The following is a 14,394-nucleotide window of genomic DNA, read 5'->3' on the forward strand; positions in this document are numbered from 1 at the left end:
GAAATGAGGCACAACAAATCTTATGTTTGTTCTCATAACCGTAGATGCTACGTCTCCTCTTCAGTCTGCATGTGACACGTTTGGAAACCTTTACAAACTGCATTGTATGAATAAATCTCTGATTCAGTTAGGCAGACTTCTAAGCTGAAAGAGGTTGTTGTGAACACAAGGTGTTCAAACAGATAAGGAGCAGCTTAAAACATAGGCCCACGTTTTTAGGACCTCCAGGTGCCTTTATGAACTTTGGAACAGGTTTTGTTTGTTTTTCTCCTCATTCCTTTAGTTTTCACCGAGCCTAATGAAATTCCTCCTAAAAGCTCTTTCAGTGAGTTATGAAGTCTGCAGCTGTATATCTGAAGCCCTCACATTATGCTTCAGAAGTCTCTGAATCCATCTGTTGCTAACCTTCTGCTGCAGAAGAAAAAGAAGTCAATAAGAATTTGGTGTTGCCGACACCAGCCAGACATAAATTCATCCATGAGCCATCAGACTATCATAAATGGATGCAACAAAGCAGACTAAAAAAGAATTGGTCTGTTTTGACTCTGCACTTTTGTTCGTGTAACTTACATACAGGCTTAATAAACTAAATGTTATCATGTATTCATCAACTCTAGCTGTAACAAGTCGTGCACCCATTACAGCCTCAATATGACACGTCTGATAATGAAAAAATCATTTAAGCATCACGTGACTGCTACTCTCAGCTGTGGAGTCATGTTGCATCTCTAAACTTCATCGCTGGTCTATTTCCTTATTTAAATGACCTAAGAGAAAAGATGCTGAGGGAAAAAAAACCCAAAAAACCAAAACAGGAGATAAAAAAGTTAATTTTTTTATGAAAACTGTTTAATTCAGTTGACTCGCTTTAAATATTCTGAAAGTCCAAAGCTGAAGAATCTAATATGGTTGTTCTGTCCATGACTGAGCTGCAGGATGACAGAGTGGAGGTGTGACAGGAAAGCTGTGGGCTCGTGGAGGGGGCGTAGTCTGTGTGCTGGAGGCAGGAGGTGAACTGAACCTACTGAAGAACATGTTCTGTTCATTAGCTCCGTCCAGACCTCCATCAGTCTGATCCCCTTTTGACTCGAACCCAGTGATCTTTTTCATCCCTGACATTGTTCTGCTGGAACTACTTTCTACATTTTTCCTGTAGTCCTCCTTTCACTTCTTAATCTTTAAGTTGTTTTTGTGTTGTCTTTAATAACTCCCTGTCTACCTCCTTGAAGGTTTTCTTTTTGATGTTTAGCAGCTTATTGGGGAAGCATCTCATGAAAATGTCCCAACAATATATAATCTGTCATACACTCAGTCGTGGCATTGATGTCATCGCCATGTGGTTCATAGGAAATTCCAGTCTGTGGCCTCACAGCATCCTCTCAGATCATCTTCAGCTTCGTTAGACCAGGTTTTAATAGTCTGTGTGATCACTGGTTGCTGCTGAACAATGGAGGTGAGAAGAATCTGTTAAACTGTTGGAATGCTGGTGTGGTTAAGCTCATCCTGAGGTTAGCAGCCTAAGTATGGAAACTCCCAGCCATTTCTTCCAGATCGTCTGAAGGGGGATATCAAATGTCCTGGGTCCTCCATGGGGTCTTCTCTCGGTGGTACATGCCAGAAACCCCTCACCTAGTGCAGGGTTTCAATGTTTCCCTGCTCCAATACACCTGACTCAGCCTGTGACGTTCTGCACAATGACTCCTTCATTTGAGTCGGGTGTGTTGGAGCAAGGACATTGTAAACCTGCAGGACTGCAGCCCTTGTGGGACTGAACTGAGTGGTCCTGCTTTTGTCTGACTGCACAGAAAAAAAACAATTTTAGCATAAAGGTAATGAGTCTTAACATTATTAAAAAAACGGTCTGTAAATGTTCATGCACATTAATATATTTTTTATTTAAACTTATGCTCAAATATTAACATGTTAAAAAGCGATGTACGAATTGCCAGCTGGTAGCAGTGTGCACCATGCAGGTCTGCTTCCTGAAAGGACTGCCCCCCTCCCAGACAAAAGGGTACATGCAGGGAGAACAGACAACAATAGGGTGTGTGGAGTCTGGTTATGTTGTGAACTCTGCTGAGACAGCGTTTAAGTGTAATGTCCTGGATGGATGGAAAAGAGGTCCCAATGATCTTCTCTGCCATCCTCACCATTCTTTGCAGCGACTTCCTAACTAAGCTACAGCTGGTCAGCATGCTCTCTACATGGTCAGGATCAGAATCAGCTTTATTCGCCAGGTATGAACACATACAAGGATTTTTTTGCTGGCAGATGTTGTCACTCTACTGGAAGTATTAGCATAAGTAAAAAGTAATAAAATAAGTAAAATAATATAAGTAGGGAAGTAATAGATAAAATAGATTTTTACACAGTGGTGTCTACTGTATACAGAGCAATATATACAAATATAAATTAAAACTACAAATATCAAATCAATATACACCATATACAGGAGATGCAATCGAGGAGTGGTAAAACTAAAACATGTGAGTGATGAGGTGCAATTTAGAATTGTGCAACCACTTAGCAGTTTACCTATCAATAAAGTGACTGCAGCGGGGAAGAAGCTGTCAGTCCCGGTCTGCAGGGTTCTGAGCTGCCTGTTAGTCCTGGTCTGCAGAGTTCTGAGCTGCCTGTTAGTCCTGGTCTGCAGGGCTCTGAGGCCCCTGCCAGACGGGAGCAGTTAAAAAAGATTGTGCAGGGTGAGAGGAGTCTTTTATGATGTTCCCTGCCCTCCTTTAAATCCTGGAGGGGAGTACAGGTACAAAATAGAGGGCGGGGTTTTCAATGATACCAGATGGGAGGACCCATTCGACCAAGTATGCAGTGAAAAGTGTAGATTGTCACTTCATATATAGAAATGTGGTGCTGCTGACCACTCACATCTTTATAATCAGAGATCAGTGTTTAGTGGCTGGGCCGTTTCCTCCTGAAGTTGATTATCATTTCCTCCATCATCCAGAGTCAGGTTGTCCACTAGCCGCTACACCTCATCATCACCATAGCAATAATATCACAAAGGTTGTTTTTGTTTCCTCAATAATTACCAATTGTGCGTGTGTGTGTGTGTGTAGTAATAATAATAATAATAATAATAATAATAATAAATCTTTATTTTTATAGTACCTAAAAAAACAAGGTTTACAAAGTGCTGAACAGCACACAGCAAAATAAGGTAATGAAATCAACAATGAAAAGATACATGCACGAGTACATTTTGAAAATAAATAAAGTAAATAAAAATGTTATAAAAAAAGCCAGTCGATAAAAGTGTGTTTTAAGAAGTGACTTAAAAGATTAAACTGATTGTGCCAGCCTTATCTCCTCCAGCAGGTCATTCCAGAGTCGAGGGGCTCGGACGGAAAAAGCTCGGTCACTTCTGGTCTTGAGTTTCGACCCTGGCACAGCTAAAAGGGACCTGCCTGAGGATCTAAGGCTGCAGGGAGGCTCGTAGGGTGTCAGTAAATCTGTAATGTAGCCGGGTGGCAGACCTAAACGAGCTTTAAAAGTAATCAGTAAAACTTTAAAATCAATTCTAAAACATACAGGGAGCCAGTGCAGCGAGGCTAAAACAGGGTAATATGTTGTCTTCTGCTAAAACCAGTGAGAAGCCGAGCTGCTGCGTTTTGCCCAAGTTGGAGGTGAGAGAGGGATTTATTGTCAAGACCGGAGAGGAGGGAGTTGCAGTAGTCGAGTCTGGAGAAAATGAGTGCATTGATACCTTTTTTTAAATCGGGCCGGGAGAGGACAGGTTTGATTTTACTGATGGTGCGGAGGTGAAGGAAACAGGACTGGGTGACTTTTTTGATGTGAAGATGAAAATTAAGATTGGAATCAAATATGACACCTAGGTTTTTGGCAGAGGGGGTGATGTTAGAAGAGAGAGGACCGAGACTGTCTTCAATATGGGCGGTGGAGTGAGGGGTAAGATCATTTCAGATTTAGAACTGTTGAGTTGTAGAAAGTTTTGTGCCATCCAACTGCTCACATCGTTGAAACACTCTTAACACAACAGCTCGGCTTCCAGTGTCCCCTGGTCTCAGCGGGAGGTATATCTGTGTGTCGTCTGCGTAACAGTGGAAGGACACGTTATGGCGGCTATAACGTGTCCTAGGGGGAGCATATAAATAGAGAACAAACTGGGACCTAGAATAGAACCTTGCGGTACACCACAGGCAATGGGGGCAGAGGAGGACATAAAATTACCTATGGTGACCGTAAAGGTTCTATCTAAAAGAAAAGAGTGCAGTGTGTGTGATGCCAACCCAGTTTTAAGACGATCAATTAAAATAGCATGATCAATGGTATCAAATGCAGCACTCAAATCTAAAAGAATTAAAATGATGCTCTCTCCTCTATCTGAGGCTAAAAGAAGCTCATTAGAGACTTTGAGGAGAGCTGTTTCAGTGCTGTGCAGTGTTTTAAAACCAGACTGAAATTTCTCAAAGATGTCATTTCCATTTATAAAACCTAAAATCTGATTACAAACAACTTTCTCTAAAACTTTGGATAAAAAGGGAAGCTTTGAGATCGGTCTAAAGTTGTTAAAATCATCAATGCTTAAATTAGGCTTTTTTAAAAGAGGTTGGACCACAGCATGTTTAAAACAAGGAGGGACAACACCTTCCGATAAGGACAGGTTAATGATGGATAAAATGCTGGGCCCAACTGTGCTAAAAACATCTTTGAGGAATTAGGTGGGTAAGACATCAAGACTGCACGTGGTTGTTTTCATGTGAGATAAAACATCAGCTAAAGAGGAGAGAAATGAAGGAGTAAAATTAGTAAAACAATGAAAACACTTGGGAAATTCTCTTCTTACAGTAATGGTGTGACTCTGAGCAACTATTTGATTTCTTATGTCATTGACCTTTTTAACAAAGTGATTTAAAAACAGTTCACACAGTACTGTAGATGCATCATTAAAATGACAGGGTTTGGGGTTAGTAATTGAGTCTAAAACCTTAAATAAAACTCTAGGATTGGATTGATTTTTTGTAATAATGTTAGAATAAAAAGCTGTCCTCGCTTCTTTGACTGCTTGTTGATAGGATTTAAGACTTTCTTTCCATGCGAGACAAAATACATTTAGCCTGGACTTCTTTCATCTTCTCTCATTTTGCGTGCAAATCCTCTTTAACAATTGGGTGTGTTCATTGAGTCCGGGTTGGGAAATTAAGTTAGGCTTTCTCTCTTTAAAAGGAGCAACAATATTTAAAATAGAGTTTGAGGTTTGATAAAAAGAAGAGACCAGCTCTACCAGGCTAAAATCTGTGTTAAGAGCAGTCAAGGAACCTGGGGTAAAAAGTTGAGAAAACCTAGAGGCAGAAGAGGAGTTAAAAACACCAGATCGGAAAGGTAAACCCTGAGTAATAGACTTTGGAGATAAAATAACATTAAATAAAACAGCTTTGTGATCAGACACACAGATATCCTTAGTTGAAAAATTGCCCGAGGTAAGACCAGAGGATAAAACCAAGTCCAGTGTATGGCCCTTAGAGTGAGTGGGAAAGTGAACTGCTTGCGTTAAATTAAAGGAGTCAATAATTTCAATAAAATCAGAAGTAAAAGATTGAGAAGGGCAACAGACGTAAATATTAAAATCACTAAGAATCAACATTTTGTTGTAGAGGGCCATACACTGGGATAACAGATCAGATAATTCATGAATAAAAGCATTATTGGGTTTAAAGTTTAACTAAAACAAACACAGGCTCTTTACACGATATGATAAAACACAGATGCTCAAATGAGATAAAACTGTTGTAGGGACCAGGAGTACATTTAAAGTTGTTCTTAAAAATGGCAGCAACCCCCCCTCCTTTTCCGGACAGTCTTGGTTGATGAAGGAATGAGTAGTCAGGGGGGGTTGCTTCAGTGAGTGGTGTGCAGTCACCTTGAGTTAGCCAGGTCTCTGGTAAAATCAAAAAGTCCAAGTAATTACTGGTAATAAAATCGGGGCAAATGAATGTTTTATTGTTGATGGATCTGATATTTAAAAGTCAAGGTTTATTGGAGTGGAGTGGGGAGCAGGGGATGACGAGGGACAGAGAGGAACGGTGATAAGGCCAGGAGGAGAAGGTGCTCTGGGGATAAACTGCCTGTAAGGGTGCAGGTTGGTGATGACATGTATGTATGTAGAGAGAGAAACGGAGAGAGACAGCGAGATCTCAATTTAAGGACACAAATTTTCGTAACCATGGCTACTTTTAGCTTCTGTATCTTCTTGTATCTTACAGATGGTGAAGTTGCTTCTTTAAGTTGCAGCACTCCGAGCCTCAGATCAAAACTAAATTGACTCAATGTGTTTATCAGTTCAGCTCATTTTCTTTCTGTCCTAAACCATAAAAAACTCAATGAACCAGAAAGCTACACCCCTCTTCTTTGTGTGTTAGGTGAATAATTAAATGCAGGAGATGGTGGCTCTGCAGATTTTTTTTTTTTTCTTTTTTTTCTCTTTCAAATTCCAGCATGTGTTCAGTCAATCTATCCGGTTACACTGAGGACAAAGGAAACAAGTGTGTGCTCCGTGGTGAAGGAATGAGTGTCTATGGAGTGGTGGGAGGGTGAGAGGCTGTTTCTCTCTGGGCTCAGATGACAGTTATGCTTTGCATGTTTATCTGGTTGCTTCTATGGACAAGGGGTGACAAACCAAAGCAGGATTAGTTTACTCATGCATGACATCTGACCTGTTTTGCAGCTAATAGTCAATAATATGAAGATGATTAACTTTTTTATTTACTCTGTCCTCCATTCTGTAAGTCAGTGCGTCATTCATGCAGTGACACCCACAGACTCTGGCAATGATTTACATCTTTTTACTCCTCTGTTTTGGTCTTCTGGTATACCACCTTTTAATTTCCAAAAGTTTAAATACAGTGTTTTATTTTATGTTAATATTATTTTGTTCTACTCTTCATTGCATTTCTATATTCTGAGATGTGTAAAAAGAAAACTGTTATCTAGTTTGTAAAGGGAGATATACTTTTAGTATTATTATTATTATATAGATTGTCAATATATTATTAATATATAAATTACTGTTATATTAATATTAATGCATAGAAATGAATGCATTAATATACGTTATAGTCAGAGCTTCAATCCTCCTCCACGTCAAACAGAAACACCATCCATCCATCCATCCATCCACTTTCTGCCGCTTATCCGGAGTCGGGTCTCGGGGGCAGCTGCCTAAGAAGGGAAACCCAGACTTCCCTCTCCCCAGCCACATTCACCAGCTCAACCGGAGGGATCCCGAGGCGTTCCCAGGCCAGCCAAGAGATAAAGTCAGCCCAGTGCGTCCTAGGTCTTCCCCGGGTGCCTCTTTCCTGTGGGACGTGCCCGGAACACCTCACCAGGGAGGCGTCCAGGAGGCATCCTAACCAGATGCCCTAGCCACCTCATCTGGCTCCCCTCGATGTGGAGGAGCAGCGGCTCTACTCTGAGCCCCTCCCGGATCACCAAGCTTCTCACCCTATCTCTAAGGGAGAGCCCGGCCACCCTGCGGAGAAAATTCATTTCGGCCGCTTGTATTCGCGATCTTGTTTTGTCGGTCACTACCCACAGCTCGTGACCATAGGTGAGGGTAGGAATGTAGATCGCCCGGTAAATTGAGAGCTTTGACTTTTGGCTCAGCTCCCTCTTCACCATGACAGACCAATACAGAGTCTGCATCACTGCAGACGCTGCACTGATCCGTGCCTAGAAATTCTGTCCACAAAGGTTATGAACAGAATCAGTGTCAAAGGGCAGCCTTGGCGGAGTCCAACCTGCACTGGAAACTATTCTGATTTACTGCCGGCAATGCGGACCAAGCTCTGACACCGGTCGTACAGGGACCGGACAGCTCGTACAAGCGAGTCCGGCACTCCATACTCCCGGAGTAACCCCCACAGAAGTCCCCGGGGGACACGGTCGAATGCCTTCTCCAAGTCCACAAAGCACATGTAGATTGGTTGGACAAACTCCCATGCCCCCTCAAAGACCCTGAAGAGGGTGTAGAGCTGGTCCACTGTTCCACGACTGGGACGAAAACCACACTGCTCCTCCTTAATCCAAGGTTTGACTATCCGACGGACCCTCCACTCCAGCACCCCTGAATATACCTTACCGGGGAGGCTGAGGAGTGTGATCCCCCTGTAGTTGGAGCACACCCTCTGGTCCCACTTTTTGAAGAGGGGGATCACCACCCCAGTCTGCCAGTCCAGAGGAACTGTCCCCGATGTCCACGTGATGCTGCAGAGGCGTGTCAGCCAAGACAGCCCTACAGCATCCAGAGCCTTAAGAAACACTGGGCGGACCTCATCAACCCCCAGGGCCTTGCCACCGAGGAGCTTTTTAACCACCTCAGCGACCTCAGCCCCAGAGATAGGAGAGCCAACACCAGCTACCCCAAACTCTGCTTCCTCATCGGAAGATGTGTTGGTGGGATTGAGAAGGTCTTCGAAGTACAGGGTGTGCAGAATTATTAGGCAAGTTGTATTTTTGAGGATTAATTTTATTATTGAACAACAACTATGTTCGCAATGAACACAAGACTCATAAATATCAAAGCTGAATATTTTTGGAAGTTGGAGTGGGGCTCTTTTTAGTTTTAGTATCTTAGGAGGATATCTGTGTGTGCAGGTGACTATTACTGTGCATAATTATTAGGCAACTTAACAAAAACCAAATATATACCCATTTCACTTATTTATTTTCACCAGGGAAACCAATATAACAACTCAAAATTTACAAATATACATTTCTGGCATTCAAAAACAAAACAAAAACAAATCAGTGACCAATATAACCACCTTTCTTTGCGAGGACACTCAAAAGCCTGCCATCCATAGATTCTGTCAGCGTCTTGATCTGTTCACGATCAACATTGCGTGCAGCAGCAACCACAGCCTCCCAGACACTGTTCAGAGAGGTGTACTGTTTTCCCTCCCTGTAGATCTCACATTTGATGAGGAACCACAGGTTCTCTATGGGGTTAAGATCAGGTGAACAAGGAGGCCCTGTCATTATTTTTTCTTCTTTTAGTCCTTTTCTGGCCAGCCACGCAGTGGAGTACTTGGATGCGTGTGATGGAGCATTGTCCTGCATGAAAATCATGTTTTTCTTGAACGATGCTGACTTCTTCCTGTACCACTGCTTGAAGAAGGTGTCTTCCAGAAACTGGCAGTAGGACTGGGAGTTGAGCTTGACTCCATCCTCAACCCGAAAAGGTCCCACAAGCTCGTCTTTGATGATACCAGCCCATACCAGTATCCCACCTCCACCTTGCTGGCGTCTGAGTCGGAGTGGAGCTCTCTGCCCTGTACTGATCCAGCCACGGGCCCATCCATCTGGCCCATCATGACTCACTCTCATTGCATCAGTCCATAAAACCTTAGAAAAATCCGTCTTATGATATTTCTTGGCCCAGTCTTAACGTTTTATCTTGTGTCTTGTTCAGTGGTGGTCGTTTTTCAGCCTTCCTTACCTTGGCCATGTCCCTGAGTATTGCACACCTTGTGCTTCTTGGCACTCCAGTGATGTTGCAGCTCTGAAATATGGCAAAACTGGTGGCCAATGGCATCTTGGCAGCTTCACGCTTGATTTTCCTCAGTTCATGGGCAGTTATTTTGCGCCTTGTTTTTTCAACACGCTTCTTGCGACCCTGTTGACTGTTTTGAATGAAACGCTTGATTGTTCGATGATCACGCCTCAAAAGCTTGGCAATTTTAAGAGTGCTGCATCCCTCTGCAAGACATCTCACTATTTTTTACTTTTCAGAATTTCAAATCTCTCTTCTGACCCATTTTGCCACAGGAATGGAAGTTGCCTAATAATTATGCACACCTGATATAGGGTGTTGATGTCATTTGACCACACCCCTTCTCATTACAGAGATGCACATCACCTGATATGCTTAATTGGTAGTAGGCTTTCAAGCCTGTACCGGTTGGAGTAGAACAACATGCATAAAGAGGATGATGTGGTCAAAATACTCATTTGCCTAATAATTCTGCACACAGTGTATTCCTTCCACCGCCTCACAACGTCCCGAGTCGAGGTCAGCAGCCCCCCATCTCCACTGTGCACAGTGTTGACGGAGCACTGCTTTCCCCTCCTGAGCCGTCGGATGGTGGACCAGAATCTCCTCGAAGCCGTCCGGAAGTCATTCTCCATGGCCTCTCCAAACTCCTCCCATGCCCGAGTTTTTGCCTTAGCGACCGCCGAAGCTGCGCTCCGCTTAGCCCGCCGCTACCCACCAGCTGCCTCTGGAGTCCCACAGGCCAAAAAGGCCCGATAGGCATACCTTCTGCCAGTGTCCACCAACGAGTTTGGGGGTTTCCGCCACGACAGGCACCGACGACCTTACGGCCACAGCTGTGGCTGGCTGCCTCAACAATAGAGGCATGGAACACAGCCCACTCGGACTCAATGTCCCCCGCCTCACCTGGGATATGGCTGAAGCTCTGCCGGAGATGGGAGTTGAAACTCTTTCTGACAGGGGACCCTCACAACACGCTTGGGTCTGCCAGGCCTGACCGGCATCCTCCCCCACCATCTGAGCCAACTCACCACCAGGTGGTGATCAGTTGACAGCTCCGCCCCTTTCTTCACCCGAGTGTCCAGAACATGCGGCTGCAAGTCCGACAACATGACTACAAAGTTGATCATTGAACTGCGGCCTAGAGTGTCCTGGTGCCAAGTGCACATGTGGACACTCTTATGTCTGAACAAGGTGTTTGTTATGGACAGTACATGACGAGCACAGAAGTCCAACAACAAAACACCACTCGGATTTAGATTTGGGGGGCCGTTCCTCCCAATCACCCCCCTCCAGGTCTTGCTGTCATTGCCCACATGAGCATTGAAGTCCCCCAGCAGAACGAGGGAGTCCCCAGAAGGAGTGCTCTCCAACACCCCCTCCAAGGACTCCAAAAAGGGTGGGTACTCTGAACTGCTATTTGGTGCCTAAGCACAAACAACAGTCAGGACCCGTCCCCCCACCTGAAGGCGGAGGGAGGCTATCCTTTCATCCACCGGGGTAAACCCCAACGTACAGGCACCAAGTCAGGGGGCAATGAGCATGCCAACACCTGCTCGGTGCCTCTCACTGGGAGCAACTCCAGAATGGAAGAGGGTCCAGCCCCTCTCAAGGACAGTGGTTCCAGAGCCCAAGCCGTGCGTCGAGATGAGTCCAACTATATCTAGCCAGAACCGCTCAACTTCGCGCACCAGCTCAGGCTCCTTCCCCGCCAGAGAGGTGACAGTCCACGTCCCTAGAGCTCACCTCAGTGCCCCACCTCCAGGCCTGGGGCCCCGGTGACCCACGTCCGGGCAAGGGAAACCTTGGTCCTTGCTTTCTCATCATCATAGGGGTGATTTGAGCAGCACTTCGTCTGATCCCTCCGCTAGACACCTGTTTGCCATGGGTGACCGTGGGTGAACAGAAACACCTTAAACGTAAAGCGTGAAAGCTGCTCAGAGGTTGTTGTTTTTTACTGTAGATAAATTTGGTTGCTGTTTTTTGTAAAAACATATTCTCACTGGCAATTAATTAGATTCACTTTCAAATTCAGACAACTTTAATTTGTTTGTAGCTCCTCCACATCCACATATCAACCAACAAAGCTATGGCTTACGTCTGCACAAAAAGAGCAGACGGCCAGAGTTGAGTATAATAAATACATTAACAAACAAACAACAGTTAAATAATAGTAAACAGAAAGATGGAAGAGTAAAAGACCAGGTTTAAATATCAATTTTAATGTTATTGCTAATGTCAGGTTTATTTCTACTATATAGCACATTTATGCAGCCAAAGCCTCCAAAGTGCTTTACAAACCACAACAGAAAAAAAGCCAAACAAACAAAAAACAATGCAGTGACAAAAAAGACAGGTACAACAAACAAAGTTACAACATAAAATTCCTAATAGGCGCCTGTACTCAGCTAAAGGCCAAGGCAAACAAGTGTGTCTTGAGCAAACATTTAAAGGTGGAGAGACTGTTTGCAGACCGCACAGTTAAAGGCAGAGTTTTCCACAGAGTAGGAGCCGCACCTGAAAAGGCTCGACTCCTATAGTTTTTAAGTTGGACAGAGGAACCTCCAAGACCATCTGATTGGTTGAACTAAGTGCTCTGGTGGGCCGTTGCAGTACAATGAGATCAGACAGGTAAATAAAAGACTCTTAAAGCAAACCTGTACTGGACTGGAAGCCAGTGGAGTTGGAAAGCACCAGAGCTATGTGCTCACATGTTTGTCCCAGTGAGGAAACGAGCTGCTGTGCTTTGAACAAGCGGCAGGCGTTGAAGCTCAGACTGTTCAGTTCCCACATACAAGGACTTGTAATAGTCTAAGCGAGGGGTAATAAAAGCATGGAGATTAGGTTTGATTCTGGCAATAAACCTTAGCTGGAAGAATATCAGTTAATTACAAGATTACTGTCAGAAGTGCTTAACCTGATGGCTGAAGGAAAACTATGACTTGGAGAAACAATTTCTTTATTTAAGTGAGTTCGGTGGTGGTGACTCGAAAGCTTCATCACAAACCAGCCAAAATGTGACGGCCTTCTTTCTTATCCGAGTCTCCCACAGAGACTCTGAATAATCCAATAATCTTTGAGCAGATCCTGGCAGTGTTCCTGTTGTTCCAATCTTCAACTTTGTTGGATGCTTCAGTTTACTACTCTTTTAAGTGGTTTTGCTCAAATCTTTCCATCAACTTCCGTCTTAATCAAAACTACTAAACATGAAATCTTTTAAATTATTTTAAACATTTTAAATTCCATTAAAATCTATTTGATTGCATGATATCACTGTTTTTAATGGAAAAAAAAGTACATAAAATGAGTTATTTTCCATATTATACATATTGTGGAGCTGTTGTTTCAACATTGACTTTGATAATACTGCAAATAAATAAAACAGTGTGAGCAAAACAGTGTGACAAAAAATCTGTAATGTTTTAAAGGAGTTTTTGGAAGGAAGTTTTTTTTGTCTCTTAACCAGAAAGGGTGGGAATTTTGTTTTTGGTGTCCCATTGACCTTTAAAAAAAAACAACTAAAATTAGAATTAGAGAAAAACACAATATTACAAAAATCATCTTATATGAGGCAACACATCTAAAAATGTGAAATGTTAGAGAATCTTTTACCAAAGGGACAAAAAAGGTCGTTGGTGGCCCACAAGGGTTAATACAAAAATCTATAAAACCAAGAAATATAAGAACATTTTAAAAGGCTTTGGATAAAAGAACAATAAAAATGACATGAAACTGACTAAGAAACAGTAAAAGTGGCTAACTTTCTTAGGAAATAAATCCTCTTTTGGCTTATTTAGATCACAAAGTTGTGTTTACATCACATTTCAATTTGGGATGAAACCCAGTAGCCTGGTATTTCTACACCTCACCAACCTGAACATCTTCATCATGGAAGACTGTGTTCAGCACTGTATCTGAAATCAATGATCATATCATATGTTTAGTTTTTTTTGTGTTAATAATCAGTTTATTATCACACCAGCCAACAAATTGATTCCAAGCATGACAATCTCATCAGAGAATTTACCAACTTATCTGTTCTTGCCTCCACCCTCGGATAAAAAATTCATTGACACTGTTTTCATTTATCTGACAGGAATCCTTGTGGACAACACGAAACAGTATTTCTTCGTCTTTTTTGCCTCCAGCGCCGTCGTTGCCTCATCTGCCGTGTTCCTTATCGTGTCTTTCTGCTGGCTGGATAAAAAGGAGAGGAAGGCATCAAAGCGGGGTCAGCCCCCTGCTCAGCCCGACCCGGTGAGGCCGGTGGTCGACCTCTCTCCTGGCTGCCAGTACCGCAGCGTGCCCACGGAGGGAGACAAAGACAAGTCCTCGGCCAACGGGGCAGAGCACATCACCAGCGTCTAAACCAGCTCACACCGTTTATCACTGTCAACAAACGCCACACTCTGGCTCTCACAGTTTTACAAGTTAATGGTGATATTTGGGGCAGCTTTACACTGTTTGACTAAGTTACCAAAATGAACAGATGTGCACTAACAACAACATGATTGTACTGTTTATTGTAAAATGCTGCTGATCTTATTCACCTGATCACATAATCTGTCACAAATGATGTACAGTATATCATTTAATCAAGCCAAGATGTTTGTGAAAGAAATAACTTATAATCAATTATGTTTGCTTAAATGTTTCATTGCTGTGTTTATCCATGATGAGTCTGCAGACATAAAGTAGATGCAACCGACCACACTTCAAGTAGGACATGCACCAGATTGAGGCCTCTGTTCTAAAAAAAAATAAAGGATAAGGCTTCAATTTGTATTTTTCTACTTGTAAACAAATTTCTAAAGACCAAAATGAGTAATATCGGGGGACCCCTAAATACCTCCCATGAATAATAAAGT

The 14,394-nt window shown here is 43.0% G+C and overlaps 1 protein-coding gene across 1 annotated transcript in view; it reads left to right on the plus strand.

Moving 5' to 3' along the window:
* Positions 1-14,276, plus strand: part of slc16a5a (solute carrier family 16 member 5a) — a 40,298-nt gene extending 26,022 nt beyond the window's left edge. Inside the window, exon 5 of the mRNA XM_041973111.1 lies at positions 13,623-14,276. Within this exon, the coding sequence (XP_041829045.1) occupies positions 13,623-13,894 (272 nt within the window). The 3' untranslated portion in view covers positions 13,895-14,276. The remainder of the gene's footprint in view (positions 1-13,622) is intronic.
* The last annotated feature ends 118 nt before the right edge of the window (positions 14,277-14,394 follow it).

The sequence above is a fragment of the Melanotaenia boesemani genome, chromosome 21 (genome assembly GCF_017639745.1).
Source record: "Melanotaenia boesemani isolate fMelBoe1 chromosome 21, fMelBoe1.pri, whole genome shotgun sequence".
NCBI classification, from domain to species: domain Eukaryota; kingdom Metazoa; phylum Chordata; class Actinopteri; order Atheriniformes; family Melanotaeniidae; genus Melanotaenia; species Melanotaenia boesemani.